Source organism: Engystomops pustulosus, chromosome 1, assembly GCF_040894005.1.
Source record: "Engystomops pustulosus chromosome 1, aEngPut4.maternal, whole genome shotgun sequence".
Taxonomy (NCBI): Eukaryota; Metazoa; Chordata; class Amphibia; order Anura; family Leptodactylidae; genus Engystomops; species Engystomops pustulosus.
The window spans coordinates 260,924,180-260,946,604 of NC_092411.1; the positions used below are offsets into that span (position 1 = coordinate 260,924,180).

At 43.2% G+C, this 22,425-nt stretch overlaps 1 protein-coding gene across 2 annotated transcripts; it reads left to right on the top strand.

Annotated features, from left to right (window-relative positions):
• The first annotated feature begins 3,136 nt into the window (after positions 1-3,136).
• DHX15 (DEAH-box helicase 15) lies at positions 3,137-22,105 on the top strand. Of its 2 annotated transcripts, none has more exons than XM_072126004.1 (14): positions 3,137-3,278; positions 9,923-10,259; positions 10,347-10,540; positions 11,436-11,595; positions 11,682-11,900; positions 12,444-12,611; positions 12,873-12,959; positions 13,140-13,289; positions 13,783-13,891; positions 14,353-14,544; positions 17,038-17,160; positions 17,617-17,807; positions 19,821-19,990; positions 21,540-22,105. In XM_072126004.1, exons 1-14 carry the CDS (start codon positions 3,244-3,246, stop codon positions 21,655-21,657), a joined length of 2,253 nt encoding a protein of 750 aa, XP_071982105.1. In that variant the 5' UTR covers positions 3,137-3,243; the 3' UTR covers positions 21,658-22,105. The 2 variants fall into 2 exon arrangements, with proteins under 2 accessions (XP_071982105.1, XP_071982104.1); XM_072126003.1 differs by lacking the exon at positions 3,137-3,278 and adding an exon at positions 4,147-4,354.
• Positions 22,106-22,425: the final 320 nt, after the last annotated feature.

Sequence of the window (22,425 nt, forward strand, 5' to 3'; positions counted from 1 at the left end):
GACAGGGGTCATCCTATGCACCTAGAGGAGAGGTGGTTCTACCATCACCATAGACAGGGGGGATCCTCTACACCTAGAGGAGAGGAGGTTCTACCATCACCATAGACAGGGAGCATCCTCTACACCTAGAGGAGAGGAGGTTCTACCATCACCATAGACAGGGAGCATCCTCTACACCGAGAGGAGAGGTGGTTCTACCATCACCATAGACAGGGGGCATCCTCTACGCCTAGAGGAGAGGGGATTCTACCATCACCATAGACAGGGGGCATCCTCTACACCTAGAGGAGAGGTGGTTCTATCATCACCATAGACAGGGGACATCCTCTACACCTAGAGGAGAGGAGGTTCTACCATCACCATAGACAGAGGGCATCCTCTGCACCTAGAGGAGAGGAGGTTCTACCATCACCATAGACAGGGGGCATCCTCTACACCTAGAGGAGTGGAGGTTTTACCATCACCATAGACAGGGGGCATCCTCTACACCTAGAGGAGAGGTGGTTCTACCATCACCATAGACAGGGGGCATCCTCTACACCTAGAGGAGAGGTGGTTCTACCATCACCATAGACAGGGGGCATCCTCTACACCTAGAGGAGAGGTGGTTCTACCATCACCATAGACAGGGGCATCCTCTACACCAGGGGTCAGGAACCTTTTTGGCTGAGAGAGCCATGAACGCCACATATTTTAAAATATTATTCCATAAGAGCCGTACAATATGCCCATGCCCCCAAGTAGATAGGTAGTCCCAATGTCACGGGTGCCCCTGCGATCTACGTCTCGTACCGCAGGCACACCCATGCCCCTCTCTGTGGCAGCGCCCCTTTCTGATCTCACTCACCTCATCATGTTCCCACTCCCGTCCTGGCTGGCACTCGTTTGTTTTAAGGGCCAGCGCACCGCTGATTGGAGCTACCCACTTCCCGGGTCCCTATAAAGACCGGCGGCTCCCAGCATTCCCCGCCAGATCTTAGTGCTTCATGCACTAGTACATAGGTAGCCACAGCACATGCCTCCCAGTAGATGGTTAGCCACATTGATCAGTCTAAGGCCCCTTCCACACTTGCGTTGATGATCACGTCAGAGTCTGATCAGGGAGCGATCAGGGTTTGGTCAGTGAAAAACCGACATTTTGCATCAGAGGTTCAATCAGTTTTCCGTCAAAATGTGTTCAGTATCTCAGTTTTTCATCCGCGTTTTCAATGCAATTTAAAGGACTCAGGGCTGAGCTCTATCTTTTCTATGGCAATTGATGCATAAAAAACGCATTGCACTTGCATGTGTCTCAGAGTGCAATGCGTTTTTGATGCATTTCCATATGGTGCGTCTTTCACGCGCGTGACTTGCAAAAGTAGAGAATGCAGAGATTTAAACGTGCGTTAAAAAAACATGCGTGTGTGTGCGTGAATAAAAATGCAAGTCTGAAAAAGCCCATTGATTACAATGGGTCAGAGTGCAATGCAAGTTCTGCGCGTCAAAAGCATGCGTAGAACACGTGCGTGAAAAACGCAAGTATAGAAGGGGCCTAAGAGACACAGCAGCCATCACTATTTATTAAAGACCTGTCTGAGAGCCAGATGCAGCCAACAAAAGAGCCATATCTGGCTCCCGAGCCGTAGGTTCCCTACCCCTGCTCTACACCTAGAGGAGAGGAGCTTCTACCATCAACATAGACAAAGGTTCTTTACTGTAAGAGCAGTGTATTTATGAGAAAATCTGATATTTGGTGAAAATGTGTAAAAATTCTGGATTTTTGAACTTCAAAATGTTCTACTTTTTCCACACATAGTCATAACCGCAAAAATACTTACTAACTAACATTCACTGAATGTCTACTTTATGTGGACATGGTTTTTTATGCATTCTCTTATATTTGTAGGATGTTATGGGGCTTTGAACGTTAGGTGCGATTTTTCACATTTTCATAATGTAAGGTAAGAAACAGGGGGGGGGGGGGGGGTTATTGTTTAATACCAGGGGGCAGGGGCTACAGAAAGGGGAGGCTGGAGGTCAGGAGAAGGATAGTGGACAGGGGAGGCTGGAAGCTACTGGAGGAGGAGGCGGGGGGGGGACAAGAAGAGGATAGAGGACAGGGGGGCTGGAGGCTACAGGAGGAGGATAGAGGACAGGAGGAGGTTGGGGGACAGGAGGATGCTGGAGGAGGCTATAGGAGGAGGAGGCTGGAGGACAGGAAGAGGCTACAGGAAGAGGAGGCTGGGGACAGGAGGATAATGGGGCATAGGAGTCGGATGGAGTACATGGGGAGAAGGCTGGGGGACAGAAGGAGGAGGCTGGAGGACAGGAGGAGGAGGCTGGAGGAGGAGGAGGGGGGACAGAAGGATACTGGAGCAGGCGGGGGGACAGGAGGAGGATGCTGGATGAGGAGGAGGACGGAGCTACCGGAGGAGGCTGGAGGACAGGGGGCCACAGGAGGAGGATAGAGGAGAATAGGCCACAGAAGGAGGAGCCTGGAGGACAGGAGGAGGAGGCTAGAGGAGGAGGAGGGGGGACAGGAGGATGCTGGAGCAGGCGGGGGGACAGGAGGTGGATGCTGGATGAGGAGGAGGACAGGGAGCTACAGGAGGAGGCTGGAGGACAGGGGGCCACAGGAGGAGGATAGCGGACAATAGGCCACAGAAGGAGGAGGCCACAGGAGGAGGCTGGAGGATAAGGACCACACCATGTGAGGATTGGTGGGGGTGGGAGTACAGATAGTGTTATGTGTAAGTTTGGGGAGATAAATAAATAAAAGTGGAAAACCAAATGTAAAGGGAGGTAAAGAGGGGTTTTATATGTGTTTATATGTTGCAGAGTTGCATTAGGGGGTATTATATGGGTCCATGGGGGGGCGACAATTTGGCCAAAGTAAGGGGCATTGTACTATGTGGGGGCCATCAAGGTGTGGGTGGTCCAATGGGCGTAGTTTTGAAAAAAAGGGGAGGGGCTTGTTGTCCCTCTTTCTCTTGCCCAAAAGTTGGGAGGTATGAGGATGGGTGCCTTTTTTTTTTTTTTTTTTAAAGTTGTGCTCAGATTGGCCAAGTGCACACTCTATAAATCCGGGGGAGTGGAGTGTATTGTGCTCTAGATCCAGGAGTCATTAGTTGGTAACAGCACTGTCGTTTGGCAGCACCTAGACAGGTTCTGCAGCTACTGCCGTGTGTCTATGCTGACATTTTATCAGATCTTGTCAGACCTGTGATCGGAGCACCATTTCAGGATACCAACTATAGACCGTAGATGTTACCCGAGGGACAGCTTAATGTCACCCTGCTGTAAGTATTTTTTTGTAATTTCGGGCTTCTCACCACCGGAGTTCAACTGCATCTTTGAAATTTCATTTCCTTCTGGGTTGTTGCACTATTATTGTCACTATGAGGTCCACAAAAGAAAGTATTTTGCATCAGAATAGGGCAAAATGAAGAGATTTTTTTGCTATTACAAAAAGTTTTTAAAAATCTGTAAAAACCTATATCAATCTCCATGATCGTAGCGACTCAAAGAATAAAGGGAAAGTGTAATTTGGAGCGCACTCTAAAAGCTGTAAAAACAATGTCCACAATATAATGGTACAAATACTTTTTTTCTACTTTGTTTCTGTTTTCCCAGTTCCCACTATGGAATATTCAATACTTCACTAGGAAGGACAATTTGTTAGGAAGAAATCAAGCCCTCGCACAGCTGTGTATAGAAAAGTTACGGATTTTTAAAGACTGGGAGTGAAAAACGGATACGCAAAAGACAAAAAAGGGCCAGTCATTAAAGGGTTACATGGTGCCTCTAAAAAGTATAACTTGTCCTGCAAATAACAAGCCCTGGCAACAAGCAAATACATATGTTAGAATAATAATAAAGTTCTGGCTTTTTGAATAGTAAATAGTCCTGTAGGTGCTGCAGTAATGTTCCAAGACAGGTGCGGTAGTAAAGGGTTAAAACCGCAAGTAGCACACATCTCTACACTTCCCCACATAAATCGCTGACGTCATCCGCACAGCTCCCCTGAGCCGCAGTGACGTCACCTCTCATTCGACGTCCTGCCATTCTATTGGCTGTGCATCGTCCACTCGTTGTGCTTCTTGGGTTTCTACAGATCATCCAATGGCGTTCTTTGTTCGTTTGCCGACGTCACGCCGCCTCAGCCGCCCCCCTTTCCCGCTCTTCCTCCGCGCATGCGCCGTGCGTTCTCTCTCTCTCGGCCTGTGGAGCCGCGATTCACGTTGTTTGTGCGCGCGGGTCCCTCCGGGAGCACGTGACCCCCCCAGTGTACGGGAGGAGAAGCGGATACCATGTCCAAGAGGCACCGACTGGACCTGGGCGATGACCATGCCCCGAGCAAGAAGAGAGGAGAAGGGTGAGTGCGGGGACACGGCTGCCGCTTCTTTGTCCGCGTTGGAACATGGCGGCGGCCATGAGACTGGGAACCTGCGCGTCAGAAAACGTCTGCTCCTTGTGGTGTGCTGCACGGCCTCCGTATATCCCGCCCGGGATACTGGTCATACGTACTACTGTGACATACCAGTGGTGTAGTATACAGCAAAGGGCGCTATACCTGGCCGTGTGTTATATAGCAAGTGGTGTAGTATACAGCGAAGGGTTCCATACCTGGTGGTGTGTTATGTAGCAAGTGGAGACATACCAGTGGTGTAATATACAGCAAAGGGTGCTATACCTGGCGGTGTGTTATATAGCAAGTGGTGTAATATACAGCAAAGGGTGCTATACCTGGCGGTGTGTTATATAGCAAGTGGTCTAATATACAGCAAAGGGTGCTATACCTGGCGGTGTGTTATATAGCAAGTGGTGTAATATACAGCAAAGGGTGCTATACCTGGTGGTGTGTTATATAGCAAGTGGTGTAATATACAGCAAAGGGTGCTATACCTGGCGGTGTGTTATATAGCAAGTGGTGTAGCATACAGTAAAGGGTGCTATACCTGGCGGTGTGTTATATAGCAAGTGGTGTAATATACAGCAAAAGGTGCTATACCTGGTGGTGTGTTATATAGCAAGTGGTGTAGCATACAGTAAAGGGTGCTATACCTAGCGGTGTGTTATATAGCAAGTGGTGTAATATACAGCAAAGGGTGCTATACCTGGCGGTGTGTTATATAGCAAGTGGTGTAATATACAGCAAAGGGTGCTATACCTGGTGGTGTAATATACAGCAAAAGGTGCTATACCTGGTGGTGTGTTATATAGCAAGTGGTGTAGCATACAGTAAAGGGTGCTATACCTGGCGGTGTGTTATATAGCAAGTGGTGTAGTATACAGCAAAGGGCGCTATACCTGGCGGTGTGTTATATAGCAAGTGGTGCAATACCAGTGGTGTAGTTTACAGTGAAGGGCGCTATACCTGGTGGTGTGTTTTATAGCAAGTGGTGTAGCATACAGTAAAGGGTGCTATACCTGGTGGTGTGTTATATAGCAAGTGGTGTAGTATACAGCAAAGGGCGCTATACCTGGCGGTGTGTTATATAGCAAGTGGTGCAATACCAGTGGTGTAGTTTACAGTGAAGGGCGCTATACCTGGTGGTGTGTTATATAGCAAGTGGTGTAGCATACAGTAAAGGGTGCTATACCTGGTGGTGTGTTATATAGCAAGTGGTGTAGCATACAGTAAAGGGTGCTATACCTGGTGGTGTGTTATATAGCAAGTGGTGTAGCATACAGTAAAGGGTGCTATACCTGGTGGTGTGTTATATAGCAAGTGGTGTAGCATACAGTAAAGGGTGCTATACCTGGTGGTGTGTTATATAGCAAGTGGTGTAGCATACAGTAAAGGGTGCTATACTTGGTGGTATGTTACATAGACAATGGTGTGTTATGTAGCAAGTCATGCAATACTAATGGTGTGGTGTATAGCAGCAGGTGCTCTGGTGGTATGTTATGTGGTGCAATACTCATAGAGGGATGTGTACCGGTCTGTGTAGTGACTGCTAATTTTTTTTTGTCTTGATTCCACCACTTTTGGATTTTTTTACATTTTTCATTGCTTGGAATATTAATGGTGCCACTAGGAGGTAGAATATGTCACTTTAATGTTTCTGAAAATAAATCTATGGCTTGTGAAAGGTGGGATGTTTTAATTAAAAAAAAAAAGAAATTAAAGGAATACAAAACAAGTGGCTTTTTTTGTGTTAGAGAATCTATTACCGAAATTCATTATGATGAACCAGGGACACTTACTCATAGATCCAGGCACCGTGACTGTGGTAATCTTATATTTCTGACCTGCAGCCTTCTAAAATAAACTTTTAAAATTAGGCTAATGAATCCAAGGTGTTTCCAGAGCAGAGCAGGTCTCCCCTCCCCTGCACTTCCTACTGCAGCTAGATTACACAGGTATGGAGTGGGGAAGACAGCCCTTCAATCTGCAGCACTGAGGGGCTCTGGAAACGCCGAATAGAGCCCATTAGTCTCTTTAGCACAAGTAGTGTCCCTGGTTTATCATGATAGATTCTGATAGTAAATTTCCTTTGAGGAGAATTGGATAACTTGTCACCTGACTTTACCACATTAAACTACCAGTCCCCTCAGGTAGGGTGTAAAATGTCCTTTCTAATATTCTCTTTTATGTGAAATCCCGCCCATTTACCTTTAACAAAAATCTACTCCAAAGTCATGTGACAATGAATAAAGAAGGGTTAAGTTCAGAGGCTGGAGTGGGAGAGTCACTTCAGATGCCCCTAGCTATGGTTGTATAAGATCAAGAAACATGCGTTTTCACATTAAAGATAAGGATCTCATGTTTCAGACCACATCAGGCATGTGATTCTGTGACCCAGAGAATCAGAGATACGAGCAGTTTGACATAGTTGGAATTGTGAGCTGCAGATAAAGATCCAATTCTGTGATCTCTAATATGACCTCAGCCACATGGTTCTTGCTACTATAGAACTGCAGATAGAGCCGTCTAAGGTGACATGCCCCCTGCAGCCTCTAAATCTGACTAATCTCAGCCCAAAATATGACATTCTTCTGGTTAAAGATATACATGAATAAATAACAAGTTGTATTCAATCTTAAACCACAAACTATTTGCCACAATCTGCTCATCTCCTCCTGCTCTATAATGTGCTGTCTGCAGGTAGGACACTATGTACACTATGTTCAGATCTTCGGCTCTATAACGTGCTGTCTGCAGGTAGGACACTATGTACTATCTGCTCAGATCCTCCTTCTGTATATCATGGAAGCCTGGAGATTACACCATGTCACCGCGGTATTGGGTTCCCTTTTTATGAATTTCCTCCATTTACTGCTTAAAATGAAACATTCAGGATGAGATGGTTTCCTGTCTGTAGTATATCAGTTATTCCTGTGGATTCTTAATGCCCTTTTACCTTTTGGACGACCCTGCCTACATGTACACATTGGCTGCAATCTGTGGCAGCAATTGGCCATTTTTCAGCTGATTTTGTGGTGATGTGTTGATGGGCTGAGCCCTCTCCATACAGGGCAGGTGTCTGCCCTATAGTACGGCAGACACTCAACATTAACAGTCACAATCCCTGCTGGCACTGGTTGCAGTAAACAATCTATTTGCTGCTATGGTCTAACCTGATGGCGGGAACATGTGTGTATGCTGTGATTTGGGGGATGGGGGTCGCTGCCTATCTGAAGCTTCTTTGAGGCTTCCAGACTGGTTATTTAGCCACGTGAGCAGTGCATTGACTATATACAGCAACACCGTTGTAATTCAATATATTGTGAATACAACAGAAATAACCCATCCTATAAATTTTGCATAAAAAGTCAGTATTGCCAGCTAGTCTGAAAAGAACTCTGGATTTTGGTAATTTGCTGTACTTTAGTCCTAGGCTACAATAAACAGCTATAACAGTTATCACAGGTGTCTGTAATTAAGCTTTAGTGTTAATCTTGGTTCTTATGACAATCCAACAATTTTAAAATCCAATTGTTACAGAGACCAAAAATATTCTGTCTGGGGGTTACAATTATAAAATACATAGTTCCGACTTGCATACAAACTCAACAACAAACCTACAGAACCTATCTTGTACGTAACCCGGGGACTGCCTATATATATATATATATATATATATATATATATATATATATATATATATATATATATATATATATATATATATATATATATATATATATATATATATATATATTGTTAGAGCATGGATTATATGGTCTGTAGAGTCCACCCCCATCATTGTCACATGACTTATGGAGGTGGTTAATGTTTATATAGATAACCAAGTGAGATTTCACATCAGAGGGTATCACATCAGGTGGGACTTTTCATGCCCTACCTGATGGGGCTGGTAGTTTAATGGGGTAAAATGTGATGGAGACCCTTTAACTATTGTCTCCTTGGTAAAGTCCCTGTGCATGTTATAAGCTGCAGTTCTTGAGGGTGCGCCGCTCCCATACTAAAAGTCTATCGAAGTTCTCACTTGGTGCTTGTCTGGTATTTCCAGCGTGTAGGATGATACGATGAAGGGCGTATATGAAAATGGCTCTTGTTCTAATGCAAACATCAATTAGCTGCAATTCATTGGTGATTTGCTAAATTGCAGGGAGATACATGGGGATTATTTTGTCACTCCTCCAGCGCATGAAAGAGAATCATCTGCCAATGTATGAAAGTGCATCCTCTGTACAGATATCAGATATTGAGTGTGAGGAGGCTTTTTTTTATCCAGCTATGTAAGGTCCATGAAATATGGACCGTGGGGGAGATTTGTCAGGGCTTGTGCAACACTTTTTGCAATTTTTGGCTGTCCGCAAGGAATTGCAATTATTTCCCCTATTATACCAACTTCACGCCAAGGGGTTGTGCCCGACCTTATGCAATGGAAAAATCTTCATGAAATCTGGATTACAGTGTGGTTATCTTCTATTTCTTATCCTTGGCCTCCTTCCTTATAAAATCAACTTTTAAAATTAGGAACAAAGGGCAAGACATTGTAGCAGCTTGTAAATCCATAGCACAGAAGGGCTCTGCTAACATCCCAGGAGGCATTCTCTCTCATTAGCATAATTATAAAAGTTGATTTTATAAATTAGGAGGCCATGGATAACAAATATGGGTAATTACCACAGTCACAGCGCCTGGATCCATGAGTACATGGCTTATACATTCTTGTTGATAGATTTCCTATAATCTCTCCAGTGGACTTGTAATTTTGACTGAAGTCACAAGCCCAAATTGACCCTTTTTGAAGTCTTAAGCTGTAAAATAAAAGTAATCTTTTATTTATTTTTTTTTTTACCTTAATATGAGTCCAATGAGGCACATATGATTCGCATGAGAAGATCTGGAGTTTTGCTATTTTTCCTTAGTTTTTATTAGTATTTCCTACATCATAAATTTGTCTCCCAGATCTGGATTTGCTTGATAAAACTGGAGTATGTAATCTGATGTGAAAAGTAGAATGGGTCAGGAAAAATAGATGCACATTTAAGGTCAGATGACTGTCCTGGAGTTCTCATATAAGAGAATTACACATATGCAACTGCACCTATTTTAGGTAAGCATTTTGGTTCCCTATTGCCAGTGGTCGGGCACCTACAGGTCAGACCTCTTTTCCCTTGTATTGTGCATAGGGAAAAGTCATTTGTTCCCACATGTTTCACGTATATTTGCTTTCCTTGGTGATATTAATCCACAACATGTAATGGACAGTGTGATCCAGCATTTAATGTGATCATGTGGGTCCTTCTGTGTCAGATCACATTTTATGATGTGGGTTAATTGGCAAGGTAAATTAAAATTGAGCATAAAGTGTGGGCAATGTTTGAAAAGAATGCGTATTGTAATTTTGAAAGGCTGTCACTTTCCACCATCTACTTCATCTACTCGTATCCCAACACATGTCTTGTATATGTGAACACTTTGTAGAACTGTTCCAACCGTTTTCTCAAATTTTCTATAATGTAGGAAAGATCGGGATCGTGATAGAGATGACAGATCAAAGGACCGGGATAGAGATCGTGATAGAGACCGTGAGCGAGATAGAGACAAAGATAAGGAATCCCGCGGAGCATCCAATACCCCGTACATCTCGGCCGGGGGACTTCAGGCTATGAAGCCGGCAGCGGTACCCCAGGGAATGAATCCCTTTACCAATTTACCCCACACACCACGTTACTATGACATCTTAAAAAAGCGTCTGCAGTTGCCTGTTTGGGAATATAAGGAACGGTTTACAGATATCCTCATGAGGAACCAGAGTTTTGTCTTGGTGGGTGAGACTGGTTCCGGAAAAACTACACAGGTAAGAGTCCAGGACTTGCGCTTCACTGTGTTATTTAGTCTGTTATTGCTACATTATAACACACTTAACTCTGTACGTATTTTGTAGATCCCACAGTGGTGTGTAGAGTACATGAGGTCTTTACCTGGTCCCAAAAGAGGGGTGGCATGTACCCAGCCCAGAAGAGTGGCTGCCATGAGTGTGGCCCAGAGAGTGGCGGATGAAATGGATGTGATGCTCGGCCAGGAAGTTGGTTACTCTATTCGATTTGAGGACTGCAGCAGTGCAAAGACTATTCTGAAGTAAGTAGAAGCTGACAACACACTAAGGGTTCATTCACATGTACGTCCCCATTGATGGCAATAGCGACACGGCGGCAGTACGGTGCCACATGTGTGGCACTGATCCGGGCCGCACACCGCAAAAAGATAGAGCATGCTCTTTCTGTGAGTGTGCGGCCGCGCGCCGCTGTTTTCTATGGGGCCTCCTCATCTCCAGCACACGGCGGTATGCCCCTAAGATTTTCACTTATTTATTACTTTCAATCAAAGGCTAGATTCACCCTATTGTCTTTATAAAGAGTGTGACTGCTGCATTCTGTCAATGGTTTCAGCCTTCCCTGGTCTTGTCCGCTGAGAGCATTGACCATTTTCAACCAACCAACCTATGTTGGAGTCCTATGTAGTCAGTCTTTGCATTTTGCTATGTTATTTTTGTAGTCGTGTATTAAATCTTTTGCTGCTGTTCATACTGATGCAGCAATCGTTGCAAATGCTATTGGGTCTATCTCTGCAGGAGAAGGTTATTGGGCAACCTATTTAGTACAGTTTGTGTGTCAGCAGGTAATAAAACTCCTTTTTATGGGCTCTATAATAATAATGTTGATAATTACACCCCTTGCTGTACAGAATAATTTCACTTGTGGATAATTTAGTAGTAAATGGAGCGGCAAATGTTTTCCTGCACATTTCAGGTTTAGAAACTGTTATAGGATTAAGAAATCTGATGCTGATGTCATCAGACCTATACACGAGCAGATACCTCAGATGTATTTTGTATTAGTTTACTGTATAGTATACTTCTTGTACTTTGTTGTCCTCCCATCCTGTCTTGGCCCTACTTGTGGTAGAATTAGTTGGGTAATTTCGTGTGCAGATGACTACTTTGTACATATGTAACTTGTATCTATGTCTCCAGGTACATGACTGATGGTATGTTACTCCGAGAAGCCATGAACGACCCCTTGTTGGAGCGCTACGGTGTAGTTATACTTGACGAAGCCCATGAAAGAACTTTAGCTACAGATATTTTAATGGGTGTTTTAAAAGAGGTCGTCCGACAAAGGAACGATTTAAAGGTAAGTTTTTGCCATGACTGTAGTTATCTTTAACCTGAAGCCTGCTACAACCTATTATCTGAATTTTTTGGTCTTCTTATTGACAGGTTATAGTCATGAGCGCCACACTTGATGCAGGCAAATTCCAAGTTTATTTTGATAGCTGTCCTCTCCTCACTATTCCTGGCCGTACGCATCCTGTAGAAATCTTTTATACCCCGGAGCCTGAGAGAGATTATCTGGAAGCAGCTATCCGAACAGTTATTCAGATTCACATGTGTGAAGAAGAGGAGGGAGATCTTCTGCTCTTCCTTACAGGCCAAGAGGTTTGTGTCTTCAGTTTACGACAGCCTGTCTTTGTAATGTGGGTAGTTTATACCAATTTCAGTAATGTTAGTCTACTATGAGACAGATTACGGCAATACATTCACTTTGCCGTCTGCATTCATTGTGCTGAACTGTACATTGAAGGACATTTACATTTTTGAATTATGGACACCCTGGAATTGTTATCCCCAAAACCCTAAAGCAGCTGAATACATCCTGGGAGTTCTGTGAGCGATTCATCAATTCCTACACAGGATTGGGTATAACAATCTGAGCAGTGGTTGACTGACAGCGGGGGCCATTACTGATCAAGAGCAATAGTCCTGTTCCCACTTATTGATGGAGCAGCAGGTCTAGCATGTGTCCTGTATACACACTCGGGAATATACAAGTATAGCTTGTAGTCAGGCTTTCTTTATGATACATCAAAGTTTAATTTCAGATTCTAGGTTCTAATCTATCATGGACAAATCAGTAACTATATAGCCAGCGTGTGATTTTCTATTTTTTTTTCTTTTTCCCCCTTTTCTTTTTACCCATAGGAAATTGATGAAGCATGTAAAAGGATAAAGCGTGAAATCGACGACTTGGGCCCTGAAGTTGGGGATATTAAAATCATCCCTCTATATTCTACCCTTCCACCACAGCAACAGCAAAGAATATTTGAGCCCCCTCCACCCAAGAAGCCCAACGGTGCAATAGGAAGGAAAGTAAGTGTAAACTATGAGGAAATTGGAACCAAAATCTCTTGTCTGAGCCGGTTGTGTATTAGATTTCTGGAGATATTTTTTTATGTATACAGTAGTCATTTTCATTGCCATTGAGCTTTCCTGCTGATAAGGCCTACACACTGTAAATGATACTTTCATTGTAGAATTACTGTTACTAATGCAATTCAAGGTCCTTGTTGGTGACATTGAGCGGAACCGTATCAGTAATTGCTCCTTTCTCTTTTTTTTGTCTATCCTTAGGTAGTGGTATCCACTAACATTGCTGAGACTTCATTAACCATTGATGGAGTTGTCTTTGTGATCGATCCTGGATTTGCTAAGCAAAAGGTAGGTCAGATATCTTTGTAACTGATTTAAGACCACCCTCACTGCCTTGACCTATTTATAAAGTTTTATTGCAATTTAACAATATGCCTACGTACTTGTTATTGCATTGCTGTGCCGATCCTTTTACAATTGGTGCAATTTAACAAAATGTTATGTCTTTCCTCTAATTTTTTTTGGTAGGTGTATAACCCTAGAATTCGAGTAGAGTCTCTCTTGGTTACTGCTATCAGCAAGGCTTCTGCACAGCAGAGAGCAGGTCGTGCCGGTCGTACCAGACCTGGCAAATGCTTCAGACTCTACACAGAGAAGGCGTACAAAACAGAGATGCAGGTATGTGTTTTTTACCACGTATGGGATTGAAATCTGCATATGCAGATTTTTTTTAAGACCTCTTGTTCTGGTGTGTGTGTGTTAGCTTTAGTGGGGTGTTCTAATTCATCCTGGGTTTCTAATGGAATTGTGAGTCTTAAAGGTGTTGTCCCAAGTATCAAAGTTATCTCCTGATATCTAGTGATGGACCGCTCCCATGCACAGTGAGAAGAGTTTCAGGATGCATGCTCCTCCTGGCCTCTTCACCAATTGGTGAGTTCAGGAACCCCATTCTCTTAATGAGTGAAACCAGAACCACACTAATCAGTTAGTTATCCCTTGTCCTGTGGATAACTTGGATACTTGGGACCTATTACCCCCCTTTGGCTCCCTGTTTCAGCATAACAATCTCTTTACTTATGCATATGATTTTACAGTAGATGGATGCTTGAAGACTGGTCTAACTGTAAAAGCTTTTTGTCAAGGTTTTTGTTTTTTGTATGGATATTTATAGGACAACACATACCCTGAGATCCTAAGATCCAACCTGGGTTCTGTGGTGTTGCAGCTGAAAAAGCTCGGTATCGATGACTTGGTCCACTTTGACTTCATGGATCCTCCAGGTATGATGATCTTATTAGTTTGGTAATTAGTTTACATTTAGTGTTGTAAATGATGGGTTGTGGGGATTCCTTCTTGTTCGCTGTTACATCAGTTATTAATGTTATCGATCATTAAAGGAGCTCTAAATTCTCGATTGTTTACTTCTTGCTTAATTAAGTTGGTGTTAGCCATGTAATAAGAACACGTCTATTAAAGTTTCAGTGGGAAATTGTAAGACTGACTGATCAGAGCTGAGAACATCTGTTCAGAAACGGAATAACCCTTTGTAGCAAAAAAATGCAATAATCAGCAAGGCTGATGTTCTCCGCTGTGGTAGTTTGGTAAATTTAACAAGTAGATGTGGACTTAGGTTTGATAATGCAATATATACTAACTTTCTATAATGCTAGTGTAACAAGACATCTGGATGGCAAATTTTCTTTCGTTATGTTGGACTAATATATTGACTCTTCTCCTTTAGCCCCTGAAACACTGATGCGCGCTCTGGAGCTGCTAAATTACCTCGCTGCCTTAAACGATGATGGTGACCTGACCGAACTGGGATCGATGATGGCAGAATTTCCCCTCGACCCACAGCTTGCCAAGATGGTTATTGCCAGTTGTGACTACAACTGTTCTAATGAGATCCTGTCCATAACGGCTATGTTGTCAGGTAATAGCAGGGCACATGCAAAGGAAATGTGCCCCTCCTTAAAGAGTGACTTCAGTGTGTATATATAGGGTTGTATGGACCAGTGCTCTATATGTTGGGATAGTAACGGCTCAGGCGCTTAATGGCAAGCTTAGTCCATATTCACACGTCAATCTTGTGCACCTGTGAGCTGTTGCCAGGAGGGGAGATTACCACCTATTCTTGGTTTGCAACCCTCTCCAGGTTTTGGCCTCACAATTACTGACTTGTGCATAAGGCCTAAATTTTACTTTTGTATAAAGAATCCTTTTACTTTTCTCAGCAAAGAATTTATGATAAAAGTGAATAAAACTGGTCATACACATTAAATAGCAGTTGTTGGAATTCCCTAATTTTTTACCATTGGATTTAGTTGAGCCTAAAAGATGATCGCTGGCTGAAATCACTAGCCGCAGTATGCTCTGTGTATTGGACAAGACTTAAAGGAACACTTCAATCAAGGTTGATTCGTTGAATAATACTGGTGCAGAACCTGAATTTATTAATATTATTTTGCTAGAACCTGGAGTGTTCCTATTAAAGACTTGCCCAATCTTGCAGCACATGTGCTGGCCGGATGTGGTGATTGTCAGCTGATGTCGCGGTTTAGCCCTCGGCTATGTTTTGTGAATGGCCAGTTATCTCACTCCGTTTTTCGCATGTTTTCATATTCTCAATGGTAAAGAAGCATGGCGGAGCAGCCGATACCCACATAACTATAGAAACTATCCTAAAACCAAAATAATAGTCGATCAGTTCATTTTTCCCTCAGAAGTGAGGTGATCTGATTGGTTAATATGGACAATTCTGAGCGTTCAGAGTTTTCTTTTTAGGTTTGGCTAATACTTTTGACAATTAACAAAATTAAGACTTTTCTTGCTTTACTTCAGTGCATCAGTGATTTGTTTGATAGATGTATATATGCTCATTGACATTTTTTTATAGACCTTTTTCAGATGATTCAGACTCAGAGCAGATGGGCAGGGCAGAGAGGCTATCGTGCTCAGCTTCTGTGGAGGTGGCAGCAGCTTGGTGGCTACAACCAGAACTAATCGCATATAGAAGTGTCTATGATATGTTCATTCTTTGTTGGCAGGTTTTACATCAGAAGTAACATTCACTTATCCTCCAGGTTAGCTCCACAAAATGCAGAATAGGGGACAACAATCTGACTGCTGTGGGCCCCCACAATCCCAATAACAGAACCCATACTCTCTAATTGAATGATGTAACACAATACGCATGTGTCCTTTCTTTAAGTTCAATACTAGGGCTTCTCTGATACTCTAATAGATTGTGAATGAGTACTGGAGATACCTGAGCTCTACAGTTTCTGACACTCCCATAGCATTGAATGCTGCTGCAGGACACATGCATTCAGTTAGTGCTAATGGGACCCCTTTTTTTTCCAGATTGTACGCTCAAGCAGTTTAGACCCCCACCAATTAGATTATCTCTTATCCTGTGGATAGGGTGTAACAAAAAAAACATGGTACAACACGTATAAATGAAACCTAAGTTGAGCCAGCATGCAGTTATTCCATTCAACTCAATATAATCTTGTGAGCATCCCCTTTTAAGCTGTCAATGTGTAATGAGGTTGTGTGGCTGTCATGCATAGTGTGTAGCTGACGCACTTACCCCCACAATTAAACCATAGATGGTCAATAAACATACCTGATTAAAACGTGCCCCGTCTCCTAGGACCCCCTGTGAGCCTTTTGTAATATGTCATGAAAGATTTGTATAATTTTCCTACTGTACCATCACAGGGTAAATGAAGCATTACTCTGTGCCCTATTCTATAAATATAAGCTCACCCATAGACTCGGGTCCAGTAAAGCACGTGTCCCCCTTGAATGGTGTAGCATCCTATTCCATTGCCTGTCTATTGGTCCTTCAGAATGAGGGGTGATCCTTGTAATTGCGCTCCCAAAGATGAGTCTTTGCCTATAGCTTCCTAATAGGGTTAAAACTGGTATTAAAGGAGCCTCCACTTCTGCTGCCACCTCCGCAGAGATCTTGTTTCTTCATAGGATTGCCAAGTATTAGCCAGTAGTCGCTGTATAGACAGCATTTTTGGAAGCTAAGTATTCGCATGTTAGGTCCCTGGATGATCTATCCCATAGTCTTTAGGTTGTGTTAGAGATGACAGCCCCTCTAGGTCAGTGTGTTCAGACCTCTGGATCCATGCACTTATATGTATGCTCTCACTGGCGGGCCTAGTGCTATACACACAAGTACTAGACGCTATAATCAGATGCTTTGTAGTTTTGAAACCCTCTTGTCTTACAGATGGGGTTAGGTGTTGATGTACCAAAGAAAGCTAGTATTCAGCCCGAGATGCAGTTGGAGGTCCATCCTGCCCTGCCCTATGCTCTGTGAACTGACCTAGCTAGGCCTTGTTCCTCTGTCAGTGAATGCGTGACTCATCGATATGGGCATTTGTGTTGGGCCCATACCAACCTTGTTTAGTCCCACAGTGTTTTATTCGACCCACGGAAGTCAAGAAAGCTGCAGATGAATCCAAGATGAGGTTTGCCCACATAGATGGTGATCATCTGACGCTGCTGAATGTCTACCACGCCTTCAAACAGAGTGAGTAGCTTCATCTTGGGCACTTCATTTAATTTGTATGTGGATATGTCCAGCAACAAGGTTTCCAGCCTTCATCTCATCACTTCTTGCTCTTTTTGTATTATACATAAATCTAAGCTCTACACATTTGTATCTGGTCCCCATTTCATGGAATGATTAGCCTTGTGCGTATCCTAGCCTAAAACTTATGTTCTTGTCCATGTGCTACAAGTTAATTCAATGGATAAAACCGATACCAAGGAACTTAAAGGGGATGGGTCAACATATAGTTGGTGATATATTATGCCCGTTTCTGATGACCGCTTCCCTTTAAGATAGATGAAGGTGAATTTGGCCTAAAGTTGGAACAATAATACTATATTGTGTTTCTCTGTTACCTTGTTCTGACACAACATGGAATGTCATTTGGTGGACGACTTCTGATGAAGGTGTCTAAATCTTCTTCCTCCCCTCCAGATCACGAGTCGTCTCAGTGGTGTTATGACAACTTCATTAACTACAGGTCCCTGATGTCTGCAGACAATGTACGGCAGCAGCTGTCACGAATCATGGACAGGTTTAACTTGCCACGTAGAAGCACAGACTTCACAAGCCGGGATTATTACATTAATATCAGAAAAGCTTTGGTTACCGGCTATTTTATGCAGGTACGTCTCAGCAGCTGAAAGAGGGGAACTTTGAAATTCTGCCTTTGAGGTTGAGTTCAGATGGGAAATAAATTGCATAAACGGTTATGAGAGTCGCTAAAATCATATAACAAGGTCTTTTAGGAATTCATATGTGAGAACTGGAGGGACTTGAGAAAGTACAAGCAATTAACTCCACATAAATGGATCTTGGCCTCCCTACTGATCTGTGATATGAGAGAATTAACTCCTCGTGTTCTTGTTTTGATTTGTTTTGTTTTATAACCCACTCGCCTTAGATGAAATTATCAAGCATATGGTGCATTGTCAAGTATGTCACCTCAGATTTAGATAAATATGGCACGCACAGACCCGTATCTGCCTGACGCTAGACCACTGGGGATTACCCGTGAAGGAGTCTTTCAGATCTGTTTCCTTGCACTGGGGACGTTGACACATCTGGATTGTCTGATTATTGTGATAATGTGCTAACATGTAATTTAAACTCTTAAAGGGGGTTTCCACTTACAGGGCTTATATCCCAAGTGTCCCCCAATGATCACAAGTTTCTTCTGTGAATTTATTCATAGTGTATGTGCACAACCATATCTCTCATGGAAGGTCAAGTCTACATTCACTTACCATTTTAAGGATCCGTTCAGCATATACGCAAGAAAGTTTCTATCGCTTATACTGGCACGAAGCGGCATCCTTTGTTTGGTTATATATCACATAAAGCAGGAAACTCTGAATGGATAAATGCAGCAAGCTGTGATATGCTTGGCAGGTGTCTACGCGGGCGGATACAAAGTATTACATTTCTCCTCCGCTGAGTGTACACTATGGGCGGCCCCAAGTGATGTCACTGTCCATATAAGGACAGGTTGTAACTGCCTGATCAGCAGTAGCCAATCACAGCTGCTGCCAATGTTCACTCCTACTTTTGGGAGAGGAACCTAATCAGAGGTCATATCCTGCTGTATATCAATACCATTGTCTACTTTCTGACCCTCCGTTGCAAGGACACATTGGAAATCCACCTGACGAGTCCTTACAGTGGAGGTCAGTAACAAAATGTGAATGTATCCTTAATGAGGATCTGTCACCTGTAAAAACGACACTAGGAGCTGCTTACTAAAGCAAGCAGCTCCTAGTGCTACAACAGACACAGCAGTGTTACATTGCGATAACGCTAGCAGACACTGTCACGATGTACACTAGAGGGGGTGGAATTAGGAGCGGTGACTGCCGCATGATGCTCTGCTGTCACCGCCGCCCTATGTAGTGGGTGGGGCGGTATGGAGAAGAGGTAGCACGTCGGACCACCCCCTTATGAATACACCGGACCGCTTTGAGAGCGTTTCTATTGTACATTGCGGCAGTGTCTGGTAGCGTTATTGAAGGTTTCCGATAATGCTAGCAGTGTAACACTGCTGTTACTAGTGCCATTTTTACAGATGACAGGTCCTTTTTAAGCAGTCAATCAGTCTCCTGCTTGAAAGCTGCTCCACCCATTAGTGACAGCAGGACCTGTGTTGCTGGTGATCAGTATTTGGACCCATACTGGTCAGCTTGTTGTTACCCTCTATTTTACTAATGGGGGGACAACTTGAAAACTTGAGACAACCCCGTTACGGCTGTGTGGTCACTCTGGTAGTCCCCATGGCTCAGACTCTGATGTGCTATAGTTTTGTTGTAGACGAAACCTTGGACGTGATCTTTACAATAGTAATGATACATTACAGGAAGTTGCGTCCATTTATTGCCTGCATTATACTTCTGCGGTGACGTCCAGCAGCTGGCGCGTGGTGTTATGTGGCATTACGATTTTTTTATTTACGGCATTCATTGTCCCCATCTCTGCAGCCGTATAAGTCATCAGATTATTGACCGTGGAGAGATTTGTCTATGCCCTTGAGCAATGAAGTGTAAATAAACAGTTTACTATCTCCGTCTCTTCTTCTTTTATTGAGCAGCTTTGTAAGAATTATAATCCCTTTCATTCTAAGAGTTGGATTTATCTTCTCTCATAAGGTGGCACATCTAGAAAGAACCGGCCATTACCTGACAGTGAAAGACAACCAGGTTGTGCAGTTACATCCTTCCACGGTTCTGGACCACAAGCCCGAGTGGGTCCTGTATAACGAATTTGTGCTTACAACTAAGAATTACATCCGCACATGCACAGACATAAAGCCAGAATGGTAAGTTCTAAGCTTTCCCTCTCGGGTCACGTTCATTCAAGGAAAATGAATACTTACCAGGAAGGCGTAAAATTTCTTCTCTGATTCTGTTCCTCACAGTATTATATCTGCCATAACTTTGTACAATGATGAAAATGTTGTGCATGCTTATATTTTAGTGTCTGTGTTAACCATTTGATGTTTTTCATGTGAATAGTTTATTTGGAATAGCTCTAGTTATACACAGCCTCAATGTCGCTAGTCTGATTACAACCAAACACTAGTTCTGGGTGCACAACAAGGACTAGTGATCTGCAACCTGGGAACGTGTCGGGATTTCCTGGACTGAACATTGAATTACTGAACTGATAAAAGTACACGCTGTCATCGGTTTACTGATTCTGGGGAATCCTGAAAGCTCACGGATGGAGTTTCTTGTGCTGTGAAATCATTCGAGGGCAACAGGCTTTAGGGAGAGGCTTCGGGCAATGGCCACCTTAAGGCTCTGTCCACGTAGGTTGAAAATACTGTAAGATAGCTGCAGCAGGATTCATGGGGTAAAGTAGCTGTATAATAGGCAGGATTTGTACTAGTTGCCCATCTTATTGCCTCCGTCTGACCCGTTTAGGACATATCTGCCTAAAAAAAGCAGGCAAGCCATGTCTTTCCATCATGCTCTCTCTTGTGGAGCGATGTATACACTCAGTTGCAGTATATTGTATTGCACCCCCCCTACACACTCATCACTGGGGAAATGCCAATTACTCACTGCTGCCATTGTTTAATCCCATCCCCGCATTCAGGGGAGAGTGGGGGTCCCCAGGCCACTTATCCCACTTTATAAGAATATAGCGGGATATGTGTGTGCCATACCGTTGCATGGACTCGTCGGGAATCTACCCTACGTGTCCTTAGAACGCATGACACAAACTTGATGTGAACCCAGCCTTATTCTGGCTGTTTTCTTCTAGTGGATAAAATCTTTGAAAACTACTATTATGCATCAGTACAAATATCCCTATATTGTAAAGTTCTGCATGCCATTTCACATAATGTTGACTCCCTATCTATTCCGACGAGCCCATGTGAGTCCAATCATCGCCATTCATGCCCTTCCTGCTCAGCCGCGCCTCCAGCTCATTCCTAAGGGAGGAGGCAGACCTCAGCTGTGCGACTCCTGTAGAGAATTCCACAGGGAGGGGAAAAGAGAAAGCAGGAGGTCCGACTGAGCTGGAAGGACATGAATAAGCATAGTCCAGTATGGGGAGTAACAATATAGGGATAGTTGTACTGAGGTAAAAGAGCAGGTTTCAAAGATATGTTTAGTTAGTATGGGTTATTTTGTCTGACTTATTTCCTTTAAAATACAGGAATGTGCCCGGTCTCAGAACAAAAACTTTCCTGGGGTCCCTGCAGAAAAATCAGTCCTGTCCCATGGGGAATAAAGTGCTCTGTAGAGTGCCATAGTTGCTTTTCTGGAACAGGAAAACTTGGCAAATTCTGCAACTACTTGTTTTATTGTTTTATCTCTGTAGATATAATGGCTCACAATGTTTTATCACTATTGTAGGTTGGTGAAAATTGCCGCCCAATACTACGACATGAGCAACTTCCCACAGTGCGAAGCCAAGAGACAGCTGGAGAGAATCATTGCCAAATTTCAGACAAAGGAGTACTCCCAGTACTGAGGCCCCAGCAGTTTGAGTTTTCTTGTCTTGAGAACATGGACTGATGAATTTGTACCTTGCGTGATGGTCCAGTGATGGCCTTGATCTGAAAAAGCTTTTTAATTTTTGTTCTTTCATGACAGTAAAACATTACGTTCTTTTCATAAATGAAACCTTTACGGCTCCCCTTTGTGTTGACACTGTAGCTCGTACTGGAAACGTCGATCAATGTTTTTTGCAGTTTATTGGAAGTAGTTCTATATATATAACATTTGTTATAAGCATTTCCCCCTTCGAAATGTCTGAATGAGCTTCTGAAAAATGTGATCAGCCCCTGTTATGCATGACCGTTGTAACCGTCGACATTCCTGATAGAAGTTGTGAAATGTTACAACTAGTGCATCTGTAGTCCCGAACATCGCCCTCCGTGTGGAGGCATCGGCTTCAATAAAAGTCTATTTATACTAAATCAGCTACATTGTGCTTCACCGAGATCCACCATGGCTGCCATGTGTTCATGAGTCCCAAATAGTAAGTAACAAATGAAATGGTGTGAATATAGCAAGTATAAATCACATGTACAGTCATTCTAGGTAAAATATCAAAAGGTTTACTGCATAAATCAGTTTAAAATATTGACAAATTATATGTAACACATAAAAGGATGTTAAAATAGAAGCCGGCATGTCGGGTATTGCAAGAAAGTTATAGCATAAGGCAATGCTTTACTTTCTGCCTATAATTTTATTATGCTATAACGTTCTGGCGATACCCGACATGTCCGCTTCT

What these genes read in the sequence shown, in the direction of transcription:
- DHX15 (XM_072126003.1), top strand. Translation starts at nt 4,290, where the DNA reads ATGTCCAAGAGGCACCGACTGGACCTGGGCGATGACCATGCCCCGAGC. An exon ending in AGTGCAAAGACTATTCTGAA is followed by an intron (nt 10,541 to 11,435) that starts GTAAGTAGAAGC and finishes CTATGTCTCCAG; the next exon opens with GTACATGACTGATGGTATGT. An exon ending in CTGGATTTGCTAAGCAAAAG is followed by an intron (nt 12,960 to 13,139) that starts GTAGGTCAGATA and finishes TTTTTTTGGTAG; the next exon opens with GTGTATAACCCTAGAATTCG.